This window comes from Amphibalanus amphitrite, unplaced genomic scaffold (genome assembly GCF_019059575.1).
Source record: "Amphibalanus amphitrite isolate SeventyFive unplaced genomic scaffold, NRLGWU_Aamphi_draft 000305F_arrow, whole genome shotgun sequence".
Lineage (NCBI taxonomy): Eukaryota > Metazoa > Arthropoda > Thecostraca > Balanomorpha > Balanidae > Amphibalanus > Amphibalanus amphitrite.
The window spans coordinates 628,884-645,000 of record NW_024881800.1 but is presented as its reverse complement, the minus strand read 5'-3'; the positions used below and the strand labels follow the sequence as shown (position 1 = coordinate 645,000).

Sequence of the window (16,117 nt, the reverse complement as noted above, 5' to 3'; positions counted from 1 at the left end):
AGCGTGACAATCCCGTCTTTGCTAGACACTACCTGAGCTTGGACGGACGAAGATATGACGGATATTTGACTTTACCTAGCGAGACTTAAACCCCACATATATGACTAGATGATAGCTTAATTGGTGTTTATATGACTAGTTATTGTGAGCATTACGCCTTCAGCACAACAACCGGGATGGTAAAGACGCTCACACGATGGATACCCAAATGGCATTACTGTAAAATATCACATATCTCGACCGGTTAGGAAATTTAGTGGGAATTCGACATCAGCCAGATATTCTTTAACACTGAAGCTACGGAAGTTCCATTTCAACAGGATTAAAAACAATTCCACATTACTTTTTTAGAAGTCCTGGGACCTTTGAAGACTACCTTATAAGCTTTTTGATCATTGCATCCCAAAGATTCAAATAATAACAGAGACTAGACTACTAACAGAGACTGTGATAGTATCACACGGCGGGTGTAGGATTCCGCCCGAAACACAATCCACCAAGGGAGATCCTAGACCATGCGTGACTACACCGTCTTCTGACATTCTGCTACCCGGTCTAGGGAGGGCCGCCCTTTGGGAGCCTAGCGCCCTCTGACAAAGCTAGCCAGTCCCAAGGGCAGCACACCTCTGTCCACAGACAAACCCACAGTCTCACCCACACCCGTCATACCACGTACCCCTAGTCCCATCCAGCTGATTTATATCACGTCAGTTGAGATACAGTGATGTCACTACCATCACTGACGGCTGATGTGGTGTGAGACGTTACTAACGTGTGCGAGCTTCAAACCAGGCTCTAATCGGTAGGTGTCGCTGGTCCGGGATAGATCACAGGCCGTACGAGTAGAGGACGGCAGTCAAGGCAGTGCCACTGTGCTAGCAACATTACCTGACATTAGAGATACACTGTGACGTCTTATACAGTGACGTTAGCTACAGGTGACATCACCGATATGTGACGCCATCGATACATAGTGACGTCATCGATGTATAAGGACACTACCTTGTGTTGAGTCGTCCCTCTCATCCTATCATTTCTTCCAACCGAGCCTATCGCCGAGTTCAGTATTGGGATCCCAACTCCCAAGTAACATCTACACCTAGTCTTCAGACATCACCTAACGCCCCAGCACCACCCTGACGTCACGTCACCACGTCACTGCGTCACCCTGTGACGTCAATGCCTCACCAGAAGTCCTCTTCCGGTTCGTCCAGCAGGTTGTCGCGCGGTACCTCGATGCCGGCACCGGTGAGACCGTGCAGGTGAAGATGTTGAACGTCTGGGGAGAGACAGATCGGTGGTCAACAGGGGGTCTGGGGTCAAGACGTTTAGGCCCACAGCAGCTGGGGGCATAGTGAGAGGAATCAGCTCCTATAGACTCAGTTGTCTACCAGTCGCCTGCGACGGAAATTAAATCCTGTAGGCGAACTTATTCTAATCCTACGCGAGCAAGCAGCCTTCAGCGATCTCTTACTTTCATTCAAAAGTTTTATTAGGTAACAAATAGGTCTTCTTTCAATCTTGATGATATGAAAGAATACAAAGCCCAAATGGCCGTGAATACTATTTGAGTACATCCGAAATGCCTGAATGGTCGTGAATGTCATTCGAACACATCTGAAGTCCGTCATGTCCGTACCTCCGCCGGCGCCGTCGGCCTTGTCCCGCTGTTCGGCCGCCGTCTCCGGCTGAGTCCCCGGCACGAGCGGCTCCGGGGCGGTGGCGCCACGCGACTCGGCATCCACGGAGTCTGCCGAGGTGGGCCGCGACCGGTCCAGCTGAGGTGTCGGAGGCTCCACGGCTACTGTTGGAGGCGGCCCGCGACCGGAGGGCACGGGAGGACCGGTGGCCGGCGCTGAGGGTGGAGAGGAGGTAGGTCAAACTCACATGGCGGGGTGAGACGGCAAGCGGGGACAACACTGCATCCTAAATAGCATTTCACGTTGATTATGTGACGAAACAGAGTTCACAACTCAGTGAGCTGATACGAACACAACACTGATAAAAAGTTCGACAAATAAATACGAAATATGTCATATGCAGCGAGACATCGAATAATCCACACATTCATCATAAGCCCTCACTCTTTATCCCATCTTAATATAAACCGTTTCCACTCACACTGAAGCCTCCACACGACCCTCCCACCATCTCTCGCCGTGTAGCCTCTACTCGACCCTCCCACTATCTCTCACCGTATAGCCTCTACATGACCCTCCCGCCATTTCTCACCATGAAGCCTCTGCGCGGACGACGCTCCGCTGACCGGCCGCCGGGTGCCGCTGCGGGGCCGGGCCGAGCCCAGCCGCTGAGTGAACATCTGACTGATGGGGTGTACAGAGGGTGGACGCTCGTCCTCGTCTGCAACCGGCTCGTCGGCTGTGGGCACAGGTCAGGTCAGTTCGAGCTCGGGTCAGGTCAGGTCAGGTCCTGTCAGAGGGGACGAGGGGGTGGGCGGTTGTCTCTACGGCTCATAAACAAAGACATTCTCTGATAAGGCCGGAATTGCGAGTGACCGTCCGTTACACATGTTTAACAAGGGACGGTAACAACACAACACATTAGCAGCTGAAGTGGCAATATGACACATCAGTGACCAGAGAAACCTAGCCACTACAGGAAAGCAAACGCGCTAAGGATATCAGCACACGATCACGTCACATTAGGCACATTACGGGCGGACCGGTGGCCGGCGCTGAGGGTGGAGAGGGGTGGTCACAATCAAAGGCGTTGTGGGGCCAGACTGACCGGCCAAACTGACCGATGCGTATATAAATGCCCCAATGGTTGTCACATGACCCTAGCGGCCCGCCGATACCATAGCAAGCACTAAAACGTGTCTCTTCTGGCCCCCATCCCTACTCACCGGGCGCATCAGTCCTGTTGACGCTGTCCCCGATCCTGGCTCCGGCCTTCAGCACCTTCTCCAGCAGAAGCGCCAGGTGCCGCTTCAGCTTGGTCGTATCATCTGGCATGGCGAGCGGCGCGCCGCTGACCGCCACCCGTCCCGTCTGCTGCTGCAGGGCCCGGTGGAGGTACCCGGCCGCGCAGTCGGCCGTCTCGTGCCAGCCCTGTTCCTGGGAGGGCACACGCCGCCAGCAGAGAGCCGCCGTGAGTAGGTCGGCCTCCTCCGGGGTCAGAGTCTGACTGAGCCGGGCTAGGAGAGCGAGTAGTCTCAGCGCGCAGGAAAGCTGCGCGGCCGACCGCTCCAGACGTCGGTCCTCCTCCGAGAGGGAGTCAGCCTGCGCCATCAGACGGCGGTACGTCTCCTCCAGCAGCTGGTCCATGTTGGTCAGCGGCGAGGGCGTCATGTCCTTGTACTTGGTGAGCAGGCGGCGCTGGATGGCCCGGAACTGGCTGGCGCGCTGCTCCAGCTGCTGAAGTTGCTGCTCCCGCCGCTGCCGCCACATCAGGTGGGCGTCCACCTCGGAGAACACGTCCTGGAGGGGGAGGGAGGAGACGAACGAGCAGATCGGCTCGTCGGCCGTCTCGCCGTACATGGCACCTGTGGAGGGGGACACGAAAGTCAGAAGAGGGGGAAAAGGGTCAGGGGGAGATTCGGGTTGGTGAGACATCGACTACCTAGACGGACAGGGGTGAAACGGTGGAGCTTTGTGCGAGAAGGGCGAGCTTCCCATCAAATATCGACAACCGACCGACAATCGAACATCGTATATAGCCCGTGTCTATGTTGGGATATTGTGACCGCGGACCGGTCGTGCGGGGCCGAGGCGCGGGCCGGGCCGGCGGCTCGGCCGGCCGGCCGGCGACGGGCGAGCCGCCTGACCGCCGCGCGGTCACCGCGCATGCGCTCTGTGCCGTGGTTATATAAGGGCGCGACCGTGACCGGACTGGGTCAGTCGGCGGGTCGCCGTGTCCGTGCTTGGTCTTTGGTCGCTGGAAGCACAATACACCGTGTCGTGGTATATGCAGCTTTACTTGGCCCTAACATATTTTGGCGCGGTCGGTAGGACCAATAACGTAAATGGGCTGCATATGAGTTTTTAAGAAAGAAGATTGCTGTGAGAGTTCTGTGACGGCCTGCGCAAGCTCACGGTGGAAAAAGTGGACGGAGCCGGTGAGTAGAGACTTTGGGTGATGAGAGGTTCTCTCCAGTAGAGTTCAGTATAACAAACTATGGATTTATCTACCATTTTCCTTTCAAGAGCCTCGAAATTTAGTGGAGAGTCGGGGGAAGTGTGGCAGAAATGGTTCCGCCGATTCGAAGCTCAGACGGCGAGCATGAAAGCCGGGGACCGGCTGGCGGCTATGGTGGGTCTTTTGGACGGAGTCGCACTGGACACATTCGCGTCACTCACCGAAGAGTCACGGAAGGACTACGGCAGGGTGGTTGAAGCACTGAAAAGTCGGTTCGGTCGGCAAATAAGCACGTTGCAGGCTCATGCCGAACTCAACCGAGTTTGCCAGTCACCTTCGGAGTCTGTTGAAGACTTCTCAGCCAGGATCAGAGAGCTGAGTGGGCTAGCCCAGCCGGCTCTACCCAGCGAACACAGCGCTATGGAGGGATTCCAGTGCGGCCGATTCATCTGTGGCCTCCGTGACACGCAATTGCAAGAGAGGTTAATCAGCCAAAACGTATCCACGCTGACTGACGCAGTACGCGTTAGTAAAGAATTCGAGGAGACGAGGAAGACGATCAAGGCAGTGCGAAATCATGAGATCGACGTCATCGGGGCGGTCCGCCCGGTCGGGGGTGAAGCCACCGTGGGTCAAGCAGAAAAGACTGTGACGGACAACAACCGGCTCACAGCCATCGAAGATCACATTCGCGGGCTACACGAGTCGATATCGGCCATCACAATGGCGCCGAAGACGACAACTGATGCGAGTAAGTCTCGCCGACTTCCCCGGTGCTACCGCTGCGAGCAGCCGGGTCATTTTCAGCGAGACTGCCCCGAGCGTAGCCGTGGTTCACCTAGCGTCAGATGCTTCGGCTGTGGAGAATTGGGTCACCTCAAGCGACACTGCCCCATTTCATTGCCGTCGACAAGGGACGGGCGCGCGCTGCCGCTCTGCTTATGTTGTGGGCAGCAGGGCCACTGGATGGCGGGGTGCCAATACTTCCAGGGTGGCAGCACTGGCGGAGGCCACTCCGGCGGAGGCCACTCCGAGACAAGAGCTGCTGATCCCCGGCGGGGCGCCGGTGCGCATCAGGAAAACTGAACCGGACTGGAGCCGTGGGACAGGTCCCAGTCCTCTCTAAAGCGTCCCCACTCACGGCGGCGGCCGTTCGGGTCGTCATTCACGGCGCTCCGACATGGGCGCTGGTGGACACTGGTGCCGACTTCACCATGATGCGAAAAGGATTTTATGAGGGGAACCCAGCACTCAGAGCAATCCGGCTCAGCCCGAGCGCGCGCAATGCTATCGGAGCGGGAGGTACCTCCCTCCAGGTAGTTGGTGAGTTGGAAAACCTCTCATTATGCATTGATGGAGTCAGCTTCCGATGCCCGGTAGTGACCGTGGCAGACGACCTCGTGTACGACGTGATACTAGGTCGCGACTTCACGTGCATGCATCGCACGGTCATCGACGACGACGCTGGCTCATTCAAGATTGGAACCATGAGCGTTCCCCTGCCGAGCCGGGAGCAGGTTCGACCAAGACGTGCGCGAGTGCGATTACTGTCGAACGTCGTCATTCCAGCACGGTCAGAGTGCGTGGTACCTGGTAAGCTGGAGAGAGTGGACGGCGTGCAGAGTGATGAAATGGGTGCAGCCGGGATATTCGAGCCATCAACCGTAGCGGAGCGGGAGGGACTCCTGACTCCAAGGGCTCTGGTCGTTGCAGACGACGACGGGTGCGTCTCGATCATGTTGACAAATGTTGGGTCTGAAGAAGTCCGTGTTCTCAGAGGCAGTGACCTAGGGACATTTTATGATGCCACAAACGAGAAGGACTGCGAGTACAAGTTGTGCCTGGCTGCAGACGGAGGCGTTGGGGACAGTGATGATGATGACATTGATGATGTGAGCTGCAGAACAGAAAGGCGTCAGAATACGACGGTGACAGAAGTACTTGATGTGGACGGATCTGACTTCTCAGCGGAAGGAAAGGAGAAGCTCAGAACCATTCTCAGCGAATATGCAGACATCTTCAGTCAGTATGCGGGTGATATCGGCAAGACAGATTTGCTCGAGCACCACATCGACACAGGGGAGGAGGCTCCCGTGAAGCAGAGACCACGGCGGGTACCAGTTAAACTCCGCGAGCAAGTCGAGATGCAGAAGACGCAGATGATGAAAGATGGAATAATTGAAGAGAGTACAAGTCCGTGGTGCTCCCCAGTCGTCCTGGCCAGAAAGAAAGATGGAAGTTTCCGCTTCTGCGTCGATCTCCGCGCGATCAACAGCCGAACTCGCGGATGTGCGCATCCTCTGCCGAGGGTCGACGAGGCGTTGGATACCCTAGCGGGGGCAACGTGGTACACGACGCTCGACATGGCGACCGGTTACTGGCAGGTCCCGCTGGCCACAGAGGACCGAGAAAAGACGGCCTTCTCCACGGGCAAAGGACTCCATCAGTTCAGGGTGATGGCCATGGGTCTAAAAAATGCTGGAGCCACATTCCAGCGACTCATGGAACTGGTGCTTGCGGGTCTGGACTCGAAACGCTGTTTAGTCTACCTTGATGACATCATCATATCAAGCAGATCCGAGGACGAGCACATCGCAACGCTCCGTGATGTCTTCAAGCGAGTGAGGTCGGCGAAGCTGAAGCTCAAACCAGAAAAGTGCCGCCTCGCAAAGCGCGAAGTTACGTTCCTCGGTCACCGGGTCGCAAAGGAGGGACTCCTACCGGACCCACATAACATCCAGAAGATACTCGACTGGACTCCACCGAAGACGGAAGATGGCATGAAGAGCTTCCTCGGATTGTGCGGATATTACAGCCGTTTTGTCCCACAATACATGGATCTCACGAAGCCGCTGAGGGAAGCCAAGGTGGTGGGTGACCGCCTGACGTGGACGCCGGAAGCTGAAGCAGCTTTTGAGAGTCTGAAGCAGGCGCTGACTGCACCTCCAGTGTTAGCCCTCCCTACGTTCCGTGGTACATTCGTCTTGTACACGGATGCATCCGACTCTGCAGTCGGTTCAGTGCTCGCGGAGCGGGTGGGTGACACGGAGAGAGTCATCGCCTACGACAGTAAGGTGCTGACAAAGCAACAGCGCAGATGGCCAACATATGATAAAGAACTCTGGGCCATCGTTCACGCCATTCGGCGATTCAATCAGTACACAGTTGGAGCAGAATTCGAAGTCGTGACCGATCACAAACCACTCACGGGTGTACCGGAGTCCATCAATGTGGAACGTGACGGGACAGGAAGACGTGGCCGGTGGGCCATCGAGCTGAGCTCTTACCAGTTCCGGGTGGTTGTCCGGCCGGGCCGTGATCACGGCAATGCCGATGCGATGTCCCGGCAGCGACCAGTCAACGGCAATATCTGGACGGGCAAGCGCAGCAAGTCTTATCCCGCCGAAGCCGGTCAAGCACCCGTGCATACCGCAGCTACAAGAGCCCAAGAAACTGCTTCTGGTGGAGAGGAGGAATGTGTGGGGAAGACTCGAGGCGCAGCAGAACTTGACCAAGTCTGCGCACTGCCTACTGCGCCACCTAGTGCGAAGGGTGACCAGGCGGGACGCCTAATCACTGAAGCACCAGGACAATCGGAGTTGCAGACGGCGCAACAAGAGGACGAGGTCCTCAGCGTCATGCGGAACGCCTGTCTGGGCAGTCGGGAACCACCGCCCGATCACCCTCTCGCCGAGTGGGAGCTACTGCGTGGGAGCTGGACGCAGCTCGAAGTGCGAGAGGGCGTTCTCGGCATGAGGACGAAGTGGGGCTTCCGGGCCCTGGTCCCCGATTCGATGCGATCAAGGATCATGACGCTCGCCCATGACCATCCGACGTCCGCACACTTGGGACGGAGTCGAACAACGGAAAGAGTGCGACAGCGCTTCCTCTGGCCCGGCATGTTCGCGGACATCCGTCGGTACTGCAGCACATGTGACCTTTGCCAACGGCGCCATCGCCCTGCACCGAAGAAACGGGCTCCTCTGGTGACGGAGGTCACGAGTCAACCATTCCGCAGAATTGCGATTGACATCACTGAGATGCCGGTGTCGGAGAATGGCAACCGATATGCAGTAGTCATCATGGACTATTTTTCTAAATACGTCCGAGTGTACCCAGTCAGACGGCAGGATGCCGAAACCGTAACCACGGTGCTGTTGGATTGGGTTTACGACATGGGGGTGCCAGACAGGATTCACTCGGACCAAGGAGGCCAATTTGAGTCTGCATTGTTCCAGTGCATGTGCAAGCGACTGGGCATCCAGAAAACGCGTACAACGCCCTATCACCCTGAGAGTGATGGTATGGTAGAGCGTTTTATGAGAACACTCAAGGACATGGTCGCCAAATACGTTGACCCTCAAGGAGCGAACTGGGACGCTGACATCAAGGCGTACTGCATGGCCTACAACACCTCTGTGCACAGCGTCACCGGATATTCCCCGTTCTTTCTGCTGCACGGATTCCACCCGAAAACGCCACTCGATGCGGTCATCAACCCTCCGGATCGGGCGGTAAATATCCGGTGCTACCTTGAAGACCGTCTAAAGGCCATTTCAGAGGCTTATCAGACGACTATCAGGAAAACCCGGGCCAGTGCTACGGAGGCTGCGACCCGATTCAACCAGCGCGCGAGCGGAAAAGGGTTCGAGGCTGGTGACCGGGTATGGATTCGGGATAATAGGGTCTCGGTCGGCGGGAAGCCGAAACTGGGATTGTACTACAAAGGCCCGGGCACCATCATCGGCCGCCTCGGAGGAGAGAGAGGAGTAACGTACCTCGTCCGTGACGACAAGGGCAAGGAAAAGGCTCTGCACTTCAACCAGCTAAAGCCAGCTGTGGAACGGGAGTCCCACAAACAGGAAACGTCTGGGAGCACCCGGAGGGACGACGCATCGGACACAGCCACAGAAACGCGTCCCAGGAAGCAGACGGGGTCCGAGGAGACTGGACCGGATCCACTGGCGTTGTACTACCTCTGCCGGCGGGCCCGAGATCAGGTGGGGAATGGGGGTACATCTGTGCGGGGCGCGTATGTGACCAGGTCTGGCAGAGTGTCGCTCCCCCCAGATCGTTTTCAATCCTAGGTCTCGGATGCTCTCGATGTGCATCACCAGTGTCTGAATCAGTTTGTATTTCCGATCGCGTAGTGTGTCGCGTTTCTTTGTTACTTGACCAAGTGGAAACGTTTCTTTTATGGGGGGAGGAGTGTTGGGATATTGTGACCGCGGACCGGTCGTGCGGGGCCGAGGCGCGGGCCGGGCCGGCGGCTCGGCCGGCCGGCCGGCGACGGGCGAGCCGCCTGACCGCCGCGCGGTCACCGCGCATGCGCTCTGTGCCGTGGTTATATAAGGGCGCGACCGTGACCGGACTGGGTCAGTCGGCGGGTCGCCGTGTCCGTGCTTGGTCTTTGGTCGCTGGAAGCACAATACACCGTGTCGTGGTATATGCAGCTTTACTTGGCCCTAACATCTACACACCTCAGTTTGTTAGGGTTGCATGCAGCGTGGCAAGTTTATTCGGTCCGTATGCGGATAAACAAAGGAGCTATGTAAACTAAGAAATCATCTGCTCAATATCCACAACATCAGCCTTTTATCACTCATCCACAGTACAGCTGTTCACAAGCAGCGCTTGGACTTCCCGATAAATCTTTACCACAAACGTTCCCTCTCCGGCCTCCCCTAATCCACTGACCGATGCGTCTGGTGAGCTCCTCAGTGACCAGCCACAGGGCGTGGAAATCGTCCGACTGTAGACGGTACCGCTGAGACGTCTTGGAGGCCAGGATGGTCACCGTACAGCCGGTGTAGTACTCAATGCCGGCCGCGCTGGACATGCCAGCGTCAAGCTTCAGGTCTGCCGTGCGGAGGGGTCAGAGGAGAGCGTGAAAATAGCGGAAAGAGGAAGAATACTGGACAACAGAACAGCAAAAAGCAGACAGTTTAGGGGACCAGCTCAGGCTTGCATAATCCCACGGCTCTACAACGATCTCATCAAAGCCCATTCTTGACAAGCCCCTCCCTCACACACAGTGCATTCCAATCAAATGGCCTAGCAATTCCTCGCACAACACAGGCAGCTATGACCTTTTACCATTGTGAACAAACATGCCAGGTGCTGACCAACCGACACTAACCGCTGAAAAGCTGCGCCAGGTTGACGGACGGCCGCGTGGTGCACACGGTGACCCTATGATCAGCATCCTTCACCGGGTCGGCCGGCCGGGCCACCAGAGCCAGCGGCAGCCGGGTGACGGCGCGCAGCACCCGCGGAGCGCCGGAAGACGTCAGATAGCTGAGGACTGCCTCCAGCTCCAGCGAGGGAACGGCGTGCGGCTGCGCCAGGTATACTACTGCCTCAATGTCCGTGGTGGTGGCTGCGGAGGGGAAAGGAGAGAACCCAGGGATGGTCATTGACTAGCTGGCATGGTAGGGACGTGCATGGTTCCAGAAATGCTTTCAAGAAAAATGGAATGCAGAACATTCCGCCATAAAAAACACAAAGAAGTTACGATCAGATTGATGTATACTAAATGGATCATATCATGGAATAAACCCACATCTCTGAACTCAGCAAAATAAAATGCTTGTGGAATGCTTAAACCATCACGGCATTAAACGTGCGAAACGCCTCTCAGCGCCAGTAGCACTCACTGAGCGACTCGATGCCCGCCGAGGGTTTGACGACCACCAGTGGACTGACCACGTCAAAACTGAGGACCACCGACTGCACGGGCGCTAACGGGGTGATCAGAGCGCGGATACTGGCACACGGCACCTGGCGGGGAGAGAAAGGTAGCATTGTGATGAGACTCATGGTGCAGCACCAGACTGTGTAACAGGTATATGAAACCGATAAAAATAGGCAAGTAAGTCGATAAAAAAGGAAAATGAATATGCACGGCTGGTTGAATATTCTGTAAAAGTGTAATTGCCATCCACCCTTGTTCTGAATAAAAGGGAAGCAAAGACAAACAAACACCGTGATGAGATAGAGTATCGATTTTTATGAGGATGACAGCGACATACCAAACTTCCTAGCATCAAACGAATCCCTACCTCGACCCGTTAGTCCACCTCGGTGGGCAGTGGACAGGGGTCCAGCTCCGGGTGGATCTAACCTTTGGTACATACCTACCTGTTGTTCCACCTCTGTGGGTAACGAGCAGGGGTCCAGGATCGGGTGAATCTGACTACCGAGCGGGTATGACCTGTGGTAATTACCTATTGATCCACCTAGTCTGTGGACAGGGAGCACGGGTCCAGCTGGACCAGGACGTGGATCTGACTCTGCATTGTGAGGATCTGACCTGTCGTACCTGTTGGTCCACCTCTGTAGGCAGTGAGCACGGGTCCAGTACTGGGTGAATCTGTACCACCAGCTGGACGTCCTCTCGGCTGGCGTCCGCAGCCGCCAGGCCACTCTCTGCAAGGAAAGAACAGGATGTCAACGAAGAAGAAGAAAAAAACGTGCTGGTTCCAACATTACATAGTGTAGTGGACCGGGGACGGAATACGATATTCGTCGATATAAGAAGCAGTCGAAGCTGCTTTTGAAGAAATGCAAGGTTTATGCTGATCAACTCCACGCAAACGTTCACCTAGTTTCATCATGAAACGTAACTATAATAAACAGCAAACAATTCCTCATGCGCTTATAGTAGCCCCACAAGAAATGCTACCCAGAATCCAGATGGCGTTCAGAGCACGGCAAGCTCCACTCACCTCTCACTCTCCCCACTCTCACCGTCCTGTTTCTGCGACCGCTGTATGACCGCCGTCAGCGTGGCCAGCTCCTCATCCAGCGCCTCATAGTCGAGCGCTCCGGCCGTCTGCACGGGCGGCGCCACGAACAGAGACGGTGTGGTGCCCAGATACGCCACCACTAGCTGTCCGCCAGGAGAGAGGAGCGCCAGGAGACCCGAGAGCTGCCGCAGACGCAGCCGGCCCACGCAGACCGGTATGAATGGGAGCTGGGCAGCCCAGCGCAGTGTGCCGCCCTCGTATACGTGACCCACGCTCGTGTGACTGGCAACGAGCGTGGTGAGCCGCCCCGCGTCTGAAAGAGGGGGTGAAAAGAGATTGTTGCGGTACACACCTTGTGGATAAAAGTTCAAGCAGTCGATTTTGAAGGAGCAATGCAAAGTGTGACAAATGGCCCCATCCCTTGCTAAATACGGCACATTTTACGAGAAACAGTCGTGTTGAAAATTCTCAGGCTGCTTGAATCGGCTTAGACATACGACTGACCCACCTGCGTCTGATTCGAGACCCACAGGCTACAAAACAATCGAGCGAGCAGCTTACCGTTGACGAACGTAGTGAGACAGGCTGGATGGTAGTCGAGCCTTTTGAACAGCACTGGCTGTCCAGCCTCCTTCAGAATCAGCAGACTGTGTTCGGCCAGCACCGCCAGACGCACATCGCCCGACGGCAGAGTCACCTGGTAGTGACACGAAGAGAGAGCTAATAGTAGTAGGACAACTCGCAGTGTCACGGAGGGTTAGGCCGGATTCAATGTCTCCCGGACGACGAGGATTCTACGTCGTCCGGCCAATGGCGTTCGATGTCAATTGTCGGCGGGGGCTGGGCTGCGATTATCAAACGGGATTGGCCGGACGACGTAAAATCTTCGTCGTCTGGGAGGCATCGAGTCCGGTCTTAGAGCTGACAGTATTGACTCCTAGCGGTGACAAGGAAAGCTGGAGCTGACGGTAACGGCGCCTAGCAGTGACACGGGAAGCTAGGATTGCGACAAGCAGCGACCGAATGAAGAATGAAGCGGCCGACAAAATATTGAGCATATTGAGCAGACATCAGCTGAAGTAATACCACGACAGAATTAATACCACCACGGCTCACGGGAGGCACAACTTACAGCCGACAAAAGACCTATCGGTCAGACACAGCGCTCTCACCTGTTGTATATCGAGTGTGACCTCTCCCACGTTGTAGGTCCAGTCGGGGTAGACCCGTTTGCCGGATCCAATGTCACCGCTCGACTTCTCGTTGGGGTCGGAGCCCTGTGCCAGCGACGAGTATCTGGAGGAGAGAACGAGATCGGCAAATGACTGTTAAGACTTCACAGCAAGCAAAACCACGGAAGAAAGTCGAAAGGAAGTATGGGATGGTGTCACTGTACCCATTTACGATGAAACGATATAAGACAAGTCAATGCGTGAAATAGGACAAGTCAATGCGTGAAATCAAATAACAAATCATGACATCGAAAAATTTGCGCGAACACTCAGGTCTACGTCACATGGTATGACTAGTACAACCAGTCTTCCTTTATCCCTAGCTCGCCATAACAATTTTGCCGCGTAGTTATTTCAAATCTTTCTCCCCCCCCCCATAACAGCGACCAGTACCATCCAAATCTATCAATGACAAACTCGACACCCTGGCGCTCAGTTCTTACTTGTAGGCCTCGACCGTCCAGCTGGAGGTGCCCGTTACCACCGAGTCCGTCTTCTGCACGTAGAGGATCGGGCCGGGGATCAGATAGCCGGGTAGGAACCGGCTGAACGAGTAGTTCTCCTGCTCGTAAAACGACAGTGTACCGTCCAGCGACTGGATGCTGAATAGTTCCTGGGGATGGAGACAGAAATATGGTTACAGAAGTTCGATGGTAGAAAAAAGAGAGTACGGGCAGTACCTACCTACAAGAGCTTAACCGACATATTCGTGGAATTCATTATTTTGCTTTCTGTAGCATCAACAAGATTCGAGTCTTCGAACTTTATGAACGGCCAACAGCTCTAACAATAATGGACATAACACTCAGAAAGCAGCTCATCATCAGACATAGAGTATTTTAATGCATCTTAAATCGATTACATCGATCCACAGTAGCCAGCGACATTTCAACATCGCTGGAACCAATAAACAAAACATTGCGCCATCCACCATCATCGGACGTAGGTACAGATCTCGTCCTCGCCTTATTTTTCGATCCGCCGAAGAACCCGGAGAACATGTTGAAGGCGGACCGTTTGAGTCGGTGTGAGTAGACCGGGTTGAGGGCGTAGTGTGTTCCGTGTTCGACAGCTCCCGCCGCCATGCTGATGGTGAACACGGTCACCTGGAACGGCATCAGCACCGCCAGGCACGTGTCTGTCGACGAGCTGCGGAGAACACAGGCGGAGAGGTCAGCCTCAACAGGCGGCGTATGGGAACGACGGTGATGGGAGGGGGAGGGGGTGGACATTTTTTTTTTTACATGTCGCTAGTAAATGTTACCGACAGTGCCATCATAAAACCATTCGATGCCTCATAATCAATAGGTAGTCAAGGCGACAGAAAAAAAGTGTACGGAAGTCAATCGCACGTCAGAGATATCCGACCCACGCACGCAAAGAAGACGTTAGCTGAATCGTCAGTACCGGGTGCGGCGAAGGACGTGTGCTCGACTATCTAAACACACAGTCCACACGACACACGAAATATATGATCACCCCCCCCCCCCCGCTCTGCCCAGCGATGAGCGAACAGTCCCCACATACGCCAGCGATGAGCGTATGTGGGGACAGTCCCCACATACTACGCATACAGCGATGAACGTATGTTCGCCCAGCGATGAGTGACCAGTCCCCACATACGCCACTCACTGTGCCAGTTTGCCTGCCATCAGCTGGAGGGCAGGATGCTCCAGCTGCACCTCCAACAGCAGGTCGTCCGGCCGGAACCCGTTCTCCGCACCCGCGTCGTCACCGTCCCCGCGCGCGTCGTAGTTGGGCTGGTACACGCGGATGAAACCCTGACGAGGTCGGCATCGGTCCGTGACGAAATGGAGCATCGTAACTCATATACATGTATGGAAGTTGGATGTTGACAGTATGCTGAACAGATGCTGTGAATGAATGTTGAATGTTGTTCATGCATGAGCAGAGCACCAAATGTGACAAATGTGAAATACTGCAAAAAAGTAAGTGACATGTTAAGGAGTTATGAATGTAAGAAAGTATGAATGTAAGCATCAAAATGTACTCCTCTCATGAAGAGCATTTGGCAAGAATATTTCTACATTATGGCAGATTTATCACTAATACCAGAAGACCAACTCAAGGCTCAGGTGATGCATCATTGCCTTACTAACCTCATGACTGCCAACCACAATGCGCTGGTCCTTCTGCTTCTCTGGCCCAATGCACGCCACCAGCATACAGCCAATGTCAAACGTCTCGTCTGTGCCGCACGCTGTGGACCACCACTCGCGTGCCTTGAACAGTGACATTGTCTGCTCTGCTCAGCCAGCAATTCAGGTAGATCTTATCACTTGGCAAATATTCCAGAAAAAGCTACTGCTTGGAGAGAGCTGGAACAACAAGAAGACCCCACGACCACCAATTATCTCAATCTACTAGGTACCACAGACTGGTTTTGTGATACCAAACGGCAAACAATAGGTAAGCGTTCCGACATGTCATTCATTGATTCCATGTGAAAAAGACTTAAACAAAATGCTAAGATGAAAAATAAAAATCGAAATCATTAAGATTTCTATCAAAAAACTAATTATATTTACTTCAAAATGTTAAATTCCAACCTGGCTTAGGACTTTAGCACAAATTGAAATGCATCAAAACCACAGAGCCCAGATAGGGATGACATACTTCTTTTAATGGGAGCTGACATGAAATTTGAAAAAGCATTTTCGAAACAAGGAAAGAACCAAACACAGCAAAACAAGACAAATACCAACCGGATCCACCTATCCTCCCATAATGCACATGATGCACATAGCGCAAAAATGTCGGCATTATTTTGCACATTGTTGTCATGGCAACGAAGGACGAGTTTTCAGTATATTACATAAAACTATAAAAATAATAAAATTTGCAAATAATTTTATGTTAAATTCATATATAAAATTAAATAAATGAATTTTTTTGTTTAATATATTTAACTTTTTTAGAGAAATTGGCAAAACAATTGTGTTAAATATTAAGCAACGTCATCAAAACTTCGTTATCGGTCCATAATGGGTCCATATGGCTTATTATGACGCACCTACT

At 54.1% G+C, this 16,117-nt stretch overlaps 1 protein-coding gene across 1 annotated transcript in view; it reads right to left on the bottom strand.

Moving 5' to 3' along the window:
• LOC122388010 (protein PTHB1-like) overlaps window positions 1–15,872 on the bottom strand; it is a 16,033-nt gene extending 161 nt beyond the window's left edge. The window contains exons 1-16 of the mRNA XM_043378747.1: window positions 15,805–15,872; window positions 15,199–15,417; window positions 14,711–14,859; window positions 14,044–14,227; window positions 13,522–13,691; window positions 13,019–13,142; window positions 12,408–12,543; window positions 11,848–12,159; window positions 11,420–11,526; window positions 10,755–10,878; window positions 10,238–10,477; window positions 9,796–9,957; window positions 2,867–3,505; window positions 2,233–2,379; window positions 1,640–1,855; window positions 1–1,279 (exon numbers count right to left, since the gene is read on the bottom strand). The exon at window positions 1–1,279 is cut by the window's left edge and continues 161 nt beyond it. Of these exons, the coding sequence (XP_043234682.1) occupies window positions 1,185–1,279; window positions 1,640–1,855; window positions 2,233–2,379; window positions 2,867–3,505; window positions 9,796–9,957; window positions 10,238–10,477; window positions 10,755–10,878; window positions 11,420–11,526; window positions 11,848–12,159; window positions 12,408–12,543; window positions 13,019–13,142; window positions 13,522–13,691; window positions 14,044–14,227; window positions 14,711–14,859; window positions 15,199–15,336 (2,943 nt within the window). The 5' untranslated portion in view covers window positions 15,337–15,417; window positions 15,805–15,872 and the 3' untranslated portion in view covers window positions 1–1,184. The remainder of the gene's footprint in view (window positions 1,280–1,639; window positions 1,856–2,232; window positions 2,380–2,866; window positions 3,506–9,795; window positions 9,958–10,237; window positions 10,478–10,754; window positions 10,879–11,419; window positions 11,527–11,847; window positions 12,160–12,407; window positions 12,544–13,018; window positions 13,143–13,521; window positions 13,692–14,043; window positions 14,228–14,710; window positions 14,860–15,198; window positions 15,418–15,804) is intronic.
• Between the last annotated feature and the right edge of the window lie 245 nt (window positions 15,873–16,117).